This window comes from Rhinatrema bivittatum, chromosome 3, assembly GCF_901001135.1.
Source record: "Rhinatrema bivittatum chromosome 3, aRhiBiv1.1, whole genome shotgun sequence".
Classification (NCBI taxonomy): Eukaryota; Metazoa; Chordata; class Amphibia; order Gymnophiona; family Rhinatrematidae; genus Rhinatrema; species Rhinatrema bivittatum.
In genome coordinates this window covers 376,161,679-376,176,290 of record NC_042617.1, presented here as the reverse complement: position 1 = coordinate 376,176,290, position 14,612 = coordinate 376,161,679, and the positions used below count along the sequence as shown (strand labels likewise).

The 14,612-nt window shown below is 43.2% G+C and overlaps 1 protein-coding gene across 6 annotated transcripts in view; it reads right to left on the bottom strand.

Moving 5' to 3' along the window:
* LCA5 (lebercilin LCA5) overlaps positions 1 to 14,612 on the bottom strand; it is a 212,250-nt gene that overhangs the window by 123,831 nt on the left and 73,807 nt on the right. For all 6 annotated transcript variants that reach the window (XM_029595558.1, XM_029595559.1, XM_029595562.1 and 3 more), the window contains one exon: positions 12,226 to 12,755. In XM_029595558.1, the coding sequence (XP_029451418.1) occupies positions 12,226 to 12,755 (530 nt within the window). The remainder of the gene's footprint in view (positions 1 to 12,225; positions 12,756 to 14,612) is intronic.

The window sequence follows — 14,612 nt, the reverse complement described above, 5'->3', positions numbered from 1 at the left end:
GATGGGGATGTTTGCGGAGAGAGAGAATCAATAGATGTATCTTGCTGTTGAATTGGTGACATTGGACGTTTTGCTATTGGGGATGCCGGAGGCTCCACCGATGGTTCTCTAGAGGTATATAGTCTGTGTTCCGGGGAACTAACGGATATTTCGATAGACATCTTAAAAGATGATTGAAGTGTTTCATAAAAACCTGCTAACGATTGGGATAACTGAAAAAATGCCTCTTTTGTTTGAGGAGGCATTGTTGAACGACCAGATTGTTTTGGTAACTCACATGGTTTAAGTTGCACTGTAGGAATTTGAGGGGAAGCACTTGGCACATCATACTTCTTCCCCATATTGCCCTCTGTGGTCTTAACTGAATTATCTGAGGATGTAGATGCAGCAGAGGAAGTGATTTGTATGATGTCTCTACGAGATAAGGTGCCTGCACTTCGTGTGTGGGATGACCTAGAAGTAGAAGGGCTCATTTCCCATGTGTCCCTCGTCTTCCTAGCCTTTTGTTGTGAGTGATGTGATCGCCTATGGTGATGGTGTTCTGTGTGGATTCCACTTCCCAACGGCGATAGTCTCATACGTTTTGATTTCACCTCTGCAGAATTGTAATCTGAAGAGGTGGAATGCTGTATCTCAGGAGACTGAGGTCTTCTTTTTAATCGCTGTGGTATTGAATGATATAGGTATTTGGACTGATGTAGTTCATTGTGCTTCGATTTGTTTGATGTCGTGTGTTCCAATGCTTTCTGTGCCTTGTGCGCCGATGTTTTCTGTAGATTGTGCACATATGTCGACTTTGTGCATAAGTTTTTGGCGTCGTGCGTGCAGATGTCTCCCGCACCGTTGTTTCTGGCGCCGATCGCACAGAAGTGTCCGGCGCCGTGCGCACAGACGTTTCTAACGCTGTGTGATTTATGCGTCAACGGTGATTTGGGTGCAGAGGGCACATAACTTGTAGGCGCCGAAGTTTTAGGCGTCGTTGTTTCCTGCGCCGATCGCTGAGGCTCTGTCGGACCTCTTGGGTATATTGTCTCGGCAAGTCCTTACCTCCAAGCCTGGAGGGTTGAGGATCCCACGACGATGCTCGTTTTTGTGAGGGAGCCGTTATTGTCGAGGGGTCAGGCGAAGAATGAGCCTCCGATGGCTCCGAAAAACTGAAAAGTTCCCGTATCCTATAAGCCCACTGTTTTTGGGCTCTTGGGGACATTCGGGAACAAAACTCACAATTTTTAAAATTGTGCTCTGGCCCCAGGCATCGGTAACATCGGTCATGTCCATCCGTGACTGACGTTACCTTGCCACAAGTACAGGGTTTAAACCCGACGTTTTTGACATAAGAAAAAACAATAAACGCTGAGGAGAAGTCAGCCCCGCATGCGATCCCGCTCGCGGGAAAAACAGACTGAGGAGAATGTTACTTTCCTGCGCGGGAACACACACGGAGCCGCAGAGACCAAGAATCTAGTCTCTGCTTTGACAGGCTCCGCCTCCCAGGCCTGATTGACAGATCCCCATGACAGCATGGCTAATTCAGCCCTGCTATCAACGGGAAAACCAAGACATAAAATAAAAATAAGAAAATAATTAAACAAGGAGCACTTTGTCAAATGCCATCTGAAAATCCAAATATACTACATCCACCGGCTCACCATTATCCACATGTTTATTAATCCTTTCAAAAAAAATTACACACTAGTGAGGCAAGATTTCCCTTAAGAACAAATCATAAGAAGCTGTCATACTGGGTCAGACAGAGTCCAGCAAGCCCAATATCCTGTTTCCAATAGTGACCAATCCAAGATACAAGTATCTGTTAAGTACCCAAACATTAAATAGATCCCATGCTATGAATGCTGGAAACAAGCAATGGCTATTTCCATTGACCAACAGCACTTTATGGACTTCTCCTCCAGAAACTTGTCCAAACCTTTTTTTAAATCCAGATAAGCTAACTGCCTTAACCATATCCTTGAGCAATGAATTCTAGAATTTAATTATGCACTGAGTGAACAAGAATTTTCTTTGATTTATTTTAAATGTGCTACCTGCTAACTTCATGGCATGCCCCCTAGTCCTTGGGGAGGCTGGGCTGCTTTTCAGTAAACTGCTCCACTGCAGCTCTCAGCTTGGGACTCCCCACGTCATGGTTAATTCGGCTCTACTTGTCGATGGAGAAAGCAAGTTTGCTTACTATAAAAAAGGGGTCCTTTGTAGATAGCAGGATGAATTAGCCATGCTTACTATTTGCCCACCTCCCTGGAGAGTGAATTACTTAGCTAAAAGCTAAGCTTTGCAATCAGCGGAGGGGCTTGCAAGGCAGCGTGTGCACAGGAACTATAGGGCAAAAACTATGAGCTAGGAGAGAGGGGTCCAATTGGTGCTATTGAATCACATCATCCACATGTCATGGCTAATTCATTCAGCTGCTTATGAAGAACCCTGTTTAGGGTAAGCAAACTTGCTATAAAGTATCACCTTAAACTACAGTTTTGCAACATGCAGAACAAGTTTCATTCCTAATTTTATTCATAAAGATTCAGTGATCACACACTCCTGTCACTTTATTGCCAAAAATTCTGGTATGGAGTACTAAGTAAAAAAGAAATAAAAACATAATCAAGTCCTCTGATGATGTAACCACAACACGGATCAGGGAGGTGCAGAGGTTGAATCCTGTCTGGATATCACCAAGGCTTCTGACACTGTTAGCCACTAGCCAGTTTAGGAACTGATAAAGTAACAGAACTCAGATGGGGTGGTCTGTAGGAGCTACTCTGGTGAAACAAACAACAGTGGGTGCCTTGGGGCATAGCCCTGGCGCTAGTACTTTTCATTATCTATATAGGTGGCATTGCACAAACACTGGGAAAAAAATGTCTATTTGCAGGTGACACAAAAATCTTTAAGTGTACTGTTAAATTAACTACTTTTCTGTAGGATTCAGAAGAAAATATCTCCACTAGGAGTACTTTGAATGTTTCAGTTGTAGCAGATCAGGATAGATAACTAGTTCTTAGACAGTAATTCTAGAATAGAATAGTCTTTTGTGGGCACCCGGTCCAGATCTTTCCTGATGTATCTCAGGAGACAATTGCGCAGGAGAACATTTTTGCTGTTAAAAAGACATGTTACCCCCTAAGTGCATCTTTCTTTTTAAAATTTCCTTGTAAATGTATTGTTATCCAACTAGGCAACCAATATGTCTTTACAGATACATCACATCTTGAGAACGTTATACTGACAAAAACTGCTGATAACCAGTAATGGGGGTTGAGTATAAAAGGAGACAAATATATTATATATTTAATGTGCCTTGGGATCCAAGATGATAGAGTTCTTTGCTTTTTCCCCTAATATTGTTAGGGGAAAAAGTCCATTTTTGTGTGGACTTGTTTATTTTTTCCTCTTATTCTTCCTAAAATGTTGCTGGTATTGCATGTGTATTTTCCTTTTTTTTTTCAATGTATATTGTGAAAAATATAATCTTCTTTAAGCATATAGGAGTATTTACTTCCAGTTCTTGAAGGCCATGAACCATTTTGGATTTCAGGATATATCAGGATTGATGGAGTTTGAACTTGCAGTCCTGGGCCTTGCAGACCATGGACTTGCCACAGGGCTACTGGCTTTTCTGGGAGTCCCAACATTTTTTCACTGTATTCCTGGGAGATCTAGACACGCCTCTGCAGCATCCTATTGGACCAGCACTGGGTATATCCCAAATTGTCATCAGCAGTTAAGGCATTCCCAGAAGGCACACAGTGCTAGTCCAACAGTCTTCTCGGTGCCTGCCTTGTGAATACTCTACCTGTCCAGTCTGTGATCCTCACCTTGTTTCAGAGTTCTTGACCTGTAATCTTGTGCAGTACTCTTAGTAATTGTGCTTCAGTGTTTCTAACTATAAATGAGCTTTTGCCTTCTAATCAAGTTCTAGTATTCATGCAGTGCTATTTTGCTCCAGTGGTTATACCCTGCAGCCTAGCTAATGCTCTTGTTTTACCAACTAGCCTTCAGGTACGCACCTTCCCTCTAAGGCAGCCCTGGATTGCTGAGCCCAGCTATTTGTGATAGAATATCAATAACTTTTCATCTGCATACAACTGGTGTAAAACACAAATTAAATTTGCCTATTTTAATTGATTTGAAAACAATGGAACATGATCAAGGGTTGAGAAGCAGTGCTTCACTGGAAAAAGAGTCTGATATTAATGTTACCTAACTTTTTTCAACTATGATACTCTGTTAAAACTCTAAATGTTACTTTGTCCTCATATATTTTTTCCTGTAAACTGTTGTGATGGCAAAACCGAATGACTGTATACTAAACATGCAGAAGATCGCTGTCCTCTCTTGAACCCAGGTTTTGTTCCTTGAGTCAATTGGGGCTGGGTCAGGGGCAGGGATTAGGTTATGCTGTGGAGACATGTTCACAAACCTCAGGGGTGAGAGGCTCTGCTACTGCACCACAGGGACATTACTGACCAGAGACTTTCATTTCATTTTATTATACATGTAATTAAACATAACCAAGCAGCCCTAGCTCACATATTAATCACTATCAGGCCGATATAGAATAGTGCGCTCGGCCGAGCGCACCGTTTAGCCCCCATTTGGCCGCGCGTTTTTGACGCGCTATTACACCTGTATTACAGTATTATACTGTAAGGGGTAACAGCGCATGGAAAACATGCGGCCAACCCCCCCCAAAAACTAATAGTGCTCATCACATGCAAATGCTTGTTGATGAGCCCCAAAATACAGAAAGTAACGGCTGCCAAAGGCAGACAATATCAGATGGCACCGGGCAAGTGTACAGAAAAGCAGAAAAAAACACTGCTTTGCTGTACACCCTCCGACTTAATATCATAGAGATATTAAGTTGGAGGCCCCCAAAATAAAAAAAATTTAAAAAAATGCCCGCAGGTTGGAAAACAGACGTTCAATTTTGCTGGCATCCGTTTTCCGAACCCGTGGCTGTCAGCGGTTTTGACAACCGACGCCAGTAAAATTAAGTATTGGCTGTCAGACCCGCTGACAGCCGCCACTTCCACCAATAAGGAAGCGCTAGGGATGTGCTAGTGCCCCTAGCGCCTCCTTATTAGTGTGGGCCCTGATTTAAATAAAGAATCGGCGCCCAGGAGAGGTGCCTGGGCGTGCATTGGGAGAGCGGGTGGTCACTTCAGAGTGCCAGCTCTCCCGCGGACCTTACTGAATTGGCCTGTATGATGGCTGAGCTAGAGAGAAGAAAGGGGTAAAGGTGGGGAAAACCCCCTTGTATTTGCAAATGAAAGCTCATTACCTTAATTCAGTTCTAAGTTCTAAATGAACTGAAAGTTTCAAAGGAGCAGGAATAAACTGCTTGGACAAAAAAACCAAACAAAAAAAACCCCCAAAAAACTAGCCCCTCCAACAACAATAGAAACAGCAAGGTCTACAGGCCTGTTTGGTCACAAAACATTCTCTAAGTATAGTCAAGCATCCCACATGTTTATTTCTGGATTTAAATGCATTTTCTATGCTTTTCAGGTTCTTCCACAACATGCACAGAACAAGTATCAAATTTAACACATTCTGTCCTATTTCTGAACATCAGTAATCTGTAAAAGCATGCAGAGTTGCAATTTCAAAGCCACAAGCTGTCCTGCATTAGGAGAGAGGGTTCACAACAAAACCAAGAAAAGCAACCCATTTTTCAGCTGTTGCAGAGCTTTAAGAAATCCTTGACTGCAGCACATTTCAATGGGATAATAAGCTGTGGCCCACACTTCCCATTACAATGCCTCTCAGAGGTTTTATGTCATGTCAAGCCTATAATCAAGCTTGGAACTTCAACAGGTATACAGTTCTGACATCACTCGGTAGGATAAATTGTGAAATGTGTATAGTTTTTCTGTTATTCTCAAATACAACCCAGTACTCTTGGAGCAATAGAAGCAAAGCAGACAGCACAATCCTAGCATGCGTCAGACATTTGCTACCCCTTTATTTCACAAACAGAAGGGTAACATACATGAAGAGGGACAGAGTGTGAGAATAATGGTAAATAGAGCTGGTAGCACAGGGTCCTCCTGCCTGAGAAAGTGCAGCAGCAGGAGAAAGGGCTCACAAGGTGGACAGGGGCTGTTCTAGCACTAACACTTGGGGCACCATCAGGCCGATGCAATATCAGTCTGTGCGGCGGCCGCGCACGCAAAAAGAAGAGACTATGCTAAGTCACAAGCACGTGCAGCACCGGCCTGAAGGAGAAGAGCAGCACGACCAGGCGTGAAAAGAGGGGCAACGAAACCCCTGCAGCCGATGGGACTCCTTTCTCGAGGCCATGAGGGATGGAAGAGGAGGAGACTGCTGCTGCCACCAGTTGTTCTGTGGGGGGAAAGAGTGGACGTGTGTGAGCGACAGCATGTATGTACGTGTGTAGGGCTCTATAGCAGGAAGAATATCGGTGCTTGAAGGCCTGGTGTGACGTTTTCAGTGTTGCCTTTTCTTAGGTAAGGTGGTTAACTGTTTGAGTGCTGGAAGTTGGTGCGGATCTGGTACGGAAGGTTTACTATTTATGGAACTTCTGTATAGAGAGAGTATTTATCTTTCCCTTGTGTCATTAACAACAAAAGTAATATTGGGCCTTTTTTTTTTAAATTTATGCCGTGGATTGTAATGAGCAGTGTGTCACGCATGTGACCATTTATTCATCAGGTTTGTCAGGACAAGAAAAAGATTGCGAACCACTGTACTATATTATAAATAGAGGTGAGCCCTAAGATCACCTTCCTTGATCGTTCTCTTCACTCCCACCTATTATCCCTGGATTTTCTTGCAGCTGGGATTTATCAGATTGCCATAAGATCCCTGAAAATTTACAGTCTAATATATAGCATAGCAATGATGGCAATAAAAGCTCAGATGAACCCTCTAGCCTGCCCAGAAAATTTCTTATGGTAGTAACTGCTGCTGAGTGCAGGTTACCCACGTTTCCCTTAAGGGTAATAACTGCCACTAAGCTTTATGTTAAGGGTAGTAATATTAATCAAAGCCCAGCAACTGACAAACCCAAAACAAAATTAATGCTAGCAACAATTTTCTGGGTGAGAAGTCTTCTTGAAAATTTAGACAATGCTGCTTAAAGTGCTTTATTTTTGGACTTGGCCATAGAAGCAGTCCTGCGCTTTTTCCATAATGTCTGCATATCCTGGAAATAGAAGTCAAGGCCCAGTGTTGGCTGTCATCTGAATCCAATCCCTCTCTTATTTTCCCCGGCCATCAAAGTGGAGAGTGATGCATTAATTCCATCAAAATCATGAAAGCTAATTAGATATAGGGATTACTACCCTTGCCTTCTGTTAGGGGTAGTAGCTGCTGCTCCATGCAGGCAACTAACTCCCATTCACTTTTTTTCTCTCTCTTCATTAAGAACATGCCATACTGGGTCAGACCAAGGGTCCATCAAGCCCAGCATCCTGTTTCCAACAGTGGCCAATCCAGGCCATAAGAACCTGGCAAGTACCCAAAAACTAAGTCTAGTCCATGCTACTGTTGCTAGTAATAGAAGTGGCTATTTTCTAAGTCAACTTAATTTCCACCTCTAACCTTTAGGGATTCACAGTGTTTATCCCATGCCTTTTTGAATTTGTATACTATTTTCATCTTCACCACCTCTTCTGGAAGGACATTCCAGGGGTCCACCACCCTCTCCATTAAGAAATATTTTCTGATGTTTATTCTGGAGTTCTCCCCCTTCCCCAGAGTTTATTTCATGACCCCTAATTATACTGTTTGCTTTCCAATAGAAAAGGTTCAAGGAATATGCATCATTAAAACCTTGCAGGTATCTGAAGGTCTACATCATATCTCCCTTGCACCTCCTATCTTCCAGAGTATACAGTACATGTTTAGATCCTTCAGTCTCTCCTAAGCCTTCTGATACAGACCCACACCATTTTGGCCATACTTCTCTGGACCGCCTCTATCCTTTTTGAGATACTGTCTTCAGAACTAAACATAGTACTCCAGGTGAGGCCTCACTAAGGACCTGTACAAGGGCATTGTCACCACCTTTTTCCTTACTGGTTATTCCTCTCCCAATAATCTGGCTTTAGCTCTCACCTTGTCACATATCCTTCGCTGCCTTCAGACTGCCAGATACTGTCACCCAAAGGTCCGTCTCCCAATCTGTGCACATTAGTCTCACAACCCCCGATCACATACAGCTCCTTTGGATTACCGCACCCCAGAGGCATGACTCAGCAATTCTTGACAAGTCTGACTACTCTTCAAGCTTTCTTAAATCACTTTTCATTCTTTCTACTCCTTCAAGCATGTCAACTGCTTGAAGGAGTTTGCCTTCTATCTTTCCACAATATCTCTCAAAGATATTGAACAAAACTGATCCTTGTGGCACCTCACTTAACACAGTTCTTTCTTCAGAGTAGGTTCTATTTACCATTACACACTGTCTCCTGTCAGTCAATTAGTTTGTAATCCGCTCAACTACGTTGGCTCCGACTCCCAAGTTTTTCATTTTATTCAGAAGACTTCTATGCAAGACCATATCAAAAGCTTTGCTGAAATCCAAGTAAATTGCATTGAGCACTCTTCCTTGAATCAATTCTCTAGTCACTCAAAAAAAAAAAAAAATCAGATTTGTCTTAAAGGATCTCCCCTGATGAATCCATGCTGCCTCAGGTCCAGCAAGCCACCAGTTTGTAGATAGTTCACTAGCTCTTCCTTCAGCAGACTCTCCATTAATTTTCCCACCACCAGGGTGAGGCTAACTGGCCAAAGGTTTTCAGCTTCTTCTCTGCTACCACTCTTGTGAAGCGGGTGCACCACTGCTGTTCTTCAGTTACAAGGAACCATTCCCATTTCCAGGGATCTATTGAACAGTTCTTTCATTGGACCTGCCATCACATCTCTGAGCACTCTCAGTATCTTGGTATGTATCTCATCTGGTCCCATGGCCTTGTCCACTTTCAGTTAGATTAGCTCTTCCCATACATTCTGTTTTGTACACAGAATTTTGTCTACGTCACCACTGCCTTACAGTCTTCTTAACCTAGTCTTTCTCCAGGGTCTTCTTTAGCGAACACCGTACTGAAGTATTGAATATTTTTGCCATCTTTCTCTCTCTCCACACATTGCTCCTTGTCGCCTTTCAATTTCATGATATGACTTTGGGCCTCCCTTCTTTCTCTGATATATCTGAATATGTTTTGTCACCTTGCTTTACCTCTATGGCAATCCTTTTTTCCACTTGACCTTTTGGTTTCCCGATTTTTCTTTCTTCGTTTTCCGCAGTGTCACTAGATATTCTTCCCTGTGTTCCTCTTTTTAGGATCCTTTATACTGCTTGAATGCTTTTCTTTTTCCTTTTCTTTTTTCTGCCACTTCCTTTGAGAACCAGATCTGTTTCATTTTCTCTTTATGTTTTACTTTTTTCCTTTTAATTTGGCCCGCTGTATAGATTATATATGTATGACAAGTTTGATTTCCAAGGATTTTATTATTATTTATATATTTTATTTGACTAGGCCTATCTGTTGTGATATCTCTAGAAAATAGACAAAAAATGCATGCAAAAAATGTGTTTCTAGTTAAATATTGCTGTTGAGAAATAGCTGGAAAGAGCAGCCAAATAGTTCACTGTTAGTACAGCTACATGAATGTTTAAATATTGATTCTTGGCTTTTCCTGGGGAAGGCTGTATAGGCACACGCAGGCCGATACAAATTAGTGCGCTTGGCTGAGCACACAGCTGTACATGTGCTTGGATGTGCATACAAAACCCCTCATGCAATAAGGGGATTAGCACGTCCAAAACAAGTGTCCAAGTCAGCACGTAGCTAATAGCACTCATCACATGTAAATTCATGTTGAGGCTATTATCCCCATACAAAAACAAAATGTAAAAAAATGTGCACCGCACATTTTTACTCTCAGTTCTCCTGTCGCATTTCACCCAGGCTATCTGCATTTGAAGCCTGGGCAGAGGAAGAATTTGCAGCATGCTGGGGCAGGGGGAGCAGCCAGGCAAGCAGGGGATTGGGAAGTAGGGCTACACACTAGTTGAGAACCACTGATATAGTACATACATAAAAGGTGATTTTAGGGCTCATCTCTGTTATAATATAGTACATATGTAAGGCCTCAGTTGTTTGATTCTTAGATGGCTAAGGTATGTTAGAAACAGGATGTCCAGGACACCCTCACTCTGAAGATCTCCTTTCCTTACTGCCCAAAGAGACACACCAATGTGCTATGATGCTGCAGGCCACATCAGAATATTGCTTCTGCACTTCAGAAGCTGTGGGTAACCACCTCTTCACAAACAGTACTCTGCTCCATCCTGTGATGTTGAACTATGAGGGGATGTAAATGACTTACGTTAGCCAGACTCCCTGGGCAGGTCTATTTGCTCTGGGGGGGGGGGATACTGCAGACACACCCAATGGCCAGACTCTGGGCACACACTTACCAGAAGGAACTGCAGTTTGTGGCCCCCTGGAAGAGAGCTATTGCTGCAACAGCTGAGCTAGATGGAAGGGGGTGGAGACTGTTCCCATTTTACCAAATTCTCAGGCAGCTACAAATGAAGGCTCATAGCACCACAATCTAATACAGGTCAATTCCAAATGAGCTGAAAAGCCAAACAAGCAGGAGGCAACTAACAGACAAAAAATATCCAAACCAACCACAAAAAAAAACATTCACACCTTTGTGTCATACTACTTAAACACTCCAAGCTCTGCATTAATAGGATTAATTGGGGAAGGCAAAATTATTTATAATTATCAGAATAGGAAATATGTAAATCAGAAATCCTGCAAAGGCCTGTTATTTATTGAACACCTCCATTTTCTGAATGTAAGCACAATGCAATCATTTTTTATTCTGATTTTCCCAATACAGAAACACCCACAGGAGTTTAGGTTCCATTTTTGAATGCTTCCTGCCCGTCAGAAATACAGGCAGCATCAAGCAAGATCCCAAATGCAGTCCGTGAGGTCTGCAGGTCCTTCATTCATGACAGGCGATAGATCTCTCTCCTCCCACTGCCACTTCTCTGGAGCTGCTGAACTGCTCCCATGTTACTCAGTGCTTCTTCAACCCTTCCTGGGAAGATCTAAAAACTCTTTTGAGCAGTTTCATCTCCCTGCTTTATCAGGCAGGTTTTGAGGTTTGTCTTTACTTGCACACGTCAATCATTCTTTATTTGCCTTTGAGCTTTCATTGTTAAAATAATTATAATGCACAATTTCATGAAACACATGAAAAACTACAAACAAAATAAAAAGAATTACAGTGTCTCTAGGGTTTCATCTTCATATATGTCTAACAGCACGTTTTCCAGTTCGGATATGGCTAAGTTCATTATAAAAGCTGAACCATAGCTACCTGCTTCCCTATACCATACTGCTTATTAATATTACTTCTAACTTCACCAGTTTTCTGTGGGTTCTATAATCAAGAATCAGACACTTTCTAAAATCTTTTGCCACAGTATTCCATTAGGCTTGTTAAATCCATACATTTCTATTATTTCAGCAACACTAGTTTTTGTGAGGATAGTTCTCTGTCTTTTTAACCCTGAGCTGCTCACCATGTAGAAGCCTGTTTCCTCATTCAAAACCTTGGCACCAGGGACTATCAACATTTGAGACTGCTACTGCATTTTATTTATAAATTGCCCCAGTTCTCCCAATTTAAACAGCAGGATTCTACTGGATGAGGTAAGGAGACTGTGGCTACCTTCAGAGCCCTCAGGCTAGCAACCATGTGTCCATGCCAGAAATACTGATTTTTAATTGTAATTTCTTTTTTCACTTAAAAATACTATTTATATACAGACATCAGCTATTTGTATCAGTTGTCTATGGAAACAATCTTTTAGAGCAGAACTTTAGGGTGCCTGCATTAACTGTGTACTACACTAAATTAACACAAAAGCCAAAGGCTGGTTTTTACTAGCTGTCTTTAGCTCTCATAAATTGGGTCTACTGAAATACCTTTGAAAAGCACAAAGTATGGTATGCACTGACATGCAAGAGATCCTAATTCTCAGATCCTGTTCCTGGTCCCCAGGCCAGCAGGGACTAGGGACACTGCAGGCCCCAGGGCAGGGAGTCCCAGCCATCTCTCAACAGCGCTATCTGTTGGCTGCTTACACATCACTCTTGCATTGGGTAAGCAGCATAGGCCCTCACAAATCTTAACATAAAACGAGAGCTTCACCTTCATTCTCTTCTCATTGCCATCCAGCCGGCCCTCTGCTTGCACCAGTTTCCTTGCCAGCTCGTCCCGCTCAGCTAAGTGCTTGTCTTCAGAAAGTTTCTTCAGTCTCTGTAAAGAGCTTTTTGTCCGGTACAGCTCGTCCTCTGCGTCTTTCAGCTTTCCCGCAGCGGTTCGCTCCCGATCCTGAGATTTCCTCAAGCGATCCCTCAGGGTTCGGATCTCGTTGCTGTGCCGAGACAACAGCTGAGAGATCTCATTCTCTGTGTCTTCAAATTTGTTGAGGGCTTTCTCCTGCCTGAACTGCAGTCTCTTCAGGGCTTTGTTCTCCTTCTGCAGATCCTCGAGTTTGATCTGGAGCTCAGTCAGCTCGTTACGGAGCTCGTTGATTTTCAGTAGCCGGGCCGACAGAACCCTTTTCGTAACAAAATCCATGTCCTTTGCAGGAGGATCCTTGTTGAGGCTCTGGGACCGAAATCCCCATCGTGTTCCTCTTTTACTCGATGGATGCTTAGGGCCCACTTTCCTAATGCCTAAAAAAAAAAAAAAAAAAAAAAGGAGAATAAAAACTATTAAGCATTTTGGTACAGTCTGTATGCTAAAAATTCTCTTTTAGAAATGAAAGTAGGAAAAGGAATCTAAGCTTTCTTTAGCACTAAACAGTTATCCATGGCTGCCGGCAGCACAGCTTTTAAATATGCACTTCATTTACTTTTCGGGTGGCTCAGAATACTTCCAGCGTTTCAATTACACCAAATTCTAATATCAATTGCACATCTCTTTCCTCATTTATATTATATGTGTTTAAATGTTTGATTCTGTATAATTCTACACATTGCTGAAATTTTTAAAATTTTGCCACTTCTTAAATAAAAATTAAAAAAAAACAAGGCTCTAGAGCAGGGGTGGCCAACCTTACACAGATCAAGAGCCAAGAAATTGAAATGCACAGTATCAAAGAGCCTCATGTTTTCCAAAGACAAGGGGTCTGGGGGAAAAGGAAGGGGGCATAGCCGCTTCTAACATTCTCTCTCTCCATCTCAATCTGCCCTCACTGTTCCCACCAGTTTCTCTCCGAAACCCCATCCTGTTCCCACTAGTCTCTCAATCCTCCAACCTCCTGTTCCCATTAGTCCCTCAATTCCACACAATTCTCTCTCAATCCCTCCACTTTGTCCCCCCAAGTCTTTCAGTCCTCCCAGCCTGCTCCCAGCAGTCTCTCCATCTCTTCCCCCAACCTGACCTCACCTATCTCTCAACTGCATCCTGGCCTTCCAATTTCTCAACTCCCCCCAGCAACCTCTCTCTCAATTCCCCCACAAGTATCTTTCAATTTTTTCCACTTTGTCCCATCAGTATCACACTTAATACTCCCACTGTCCTTCCTGTCTCTGACCAGCACCTCCCTCTTTTTCTCCTCCTGTGCTCTGTCTGTCTTTCTCTCTCTGATCCTCATCAGTCTCTCTCAAAACCCCCCATTGTTCCTGCCAGTGCCTATCTCAGGAGCTCCAGTAAAAATTCTCCAAACCCTACAAATACAGTGACAGGGGCATGGCAGCTCCAAAATTAACAGCTCCCTTCCCACCTCTTGTGATAATTCTGCCCCCACTCTTCACCCTCTGCCCACCACAAAGATCAACTCTGTACCCACCCTGTCTCCTCTGCCCCTACCTACCCCCATCTTGCTTCTCTCCCTCTGTTCCTTCCTCAGCTCTTACATACTCCTTCTGGTTCTCACACACCTACCCCATCGCTCCCAACATTCACTCCTTTACACCTCCTCTTGCACTACCTCCTCTCCTCCTTGTGTCTTTCTCAAATCCTTCCCCATCCAATCACCATTTCTGGATCTCTGGCACTCCCATTAGCCTTTTGTTTCCATTCTCCCACCTGCCTCTGTTACCTTCCCTCCACCCCCTCTAGCTGTCTCTCACCCTTCCCTCTCTCACTTCACCATCAATGGCTGTCATCCATCCTCACACATCCCCCCCCCCCCTTCTCTGCCCCACTCTGACATTTCCATTTTTCTATCTTTCCCCAATCACCATTGCTTTCTTGCATATATATCCGCGCCCCCCCCCCCCAGCTTTCTTGCACCCTTCTACTACCTTTCCCAGTTCTTTTGAACCCCTTTCCCCTCCATCCACGGCTCTCTCATTCCCCTTACATGACTCTCATGCAGCACCATATTCTGGCCCTTTCTCTTTCTCTATTTCCCCCACCAAAGCACTGGTCCCCCTCAGATCTTTTGCAGAACACATGGCAGGATGGACTTAGGGGAGAAATAAGGTGCCAGACTTAAAGGGAGAAGGGGAAGGAAATGGTATTCACGTCCACACATGTTCCTCACAGTTTAAGCACCTCCTTATTCTGTCCCCTTGCAGCATTCA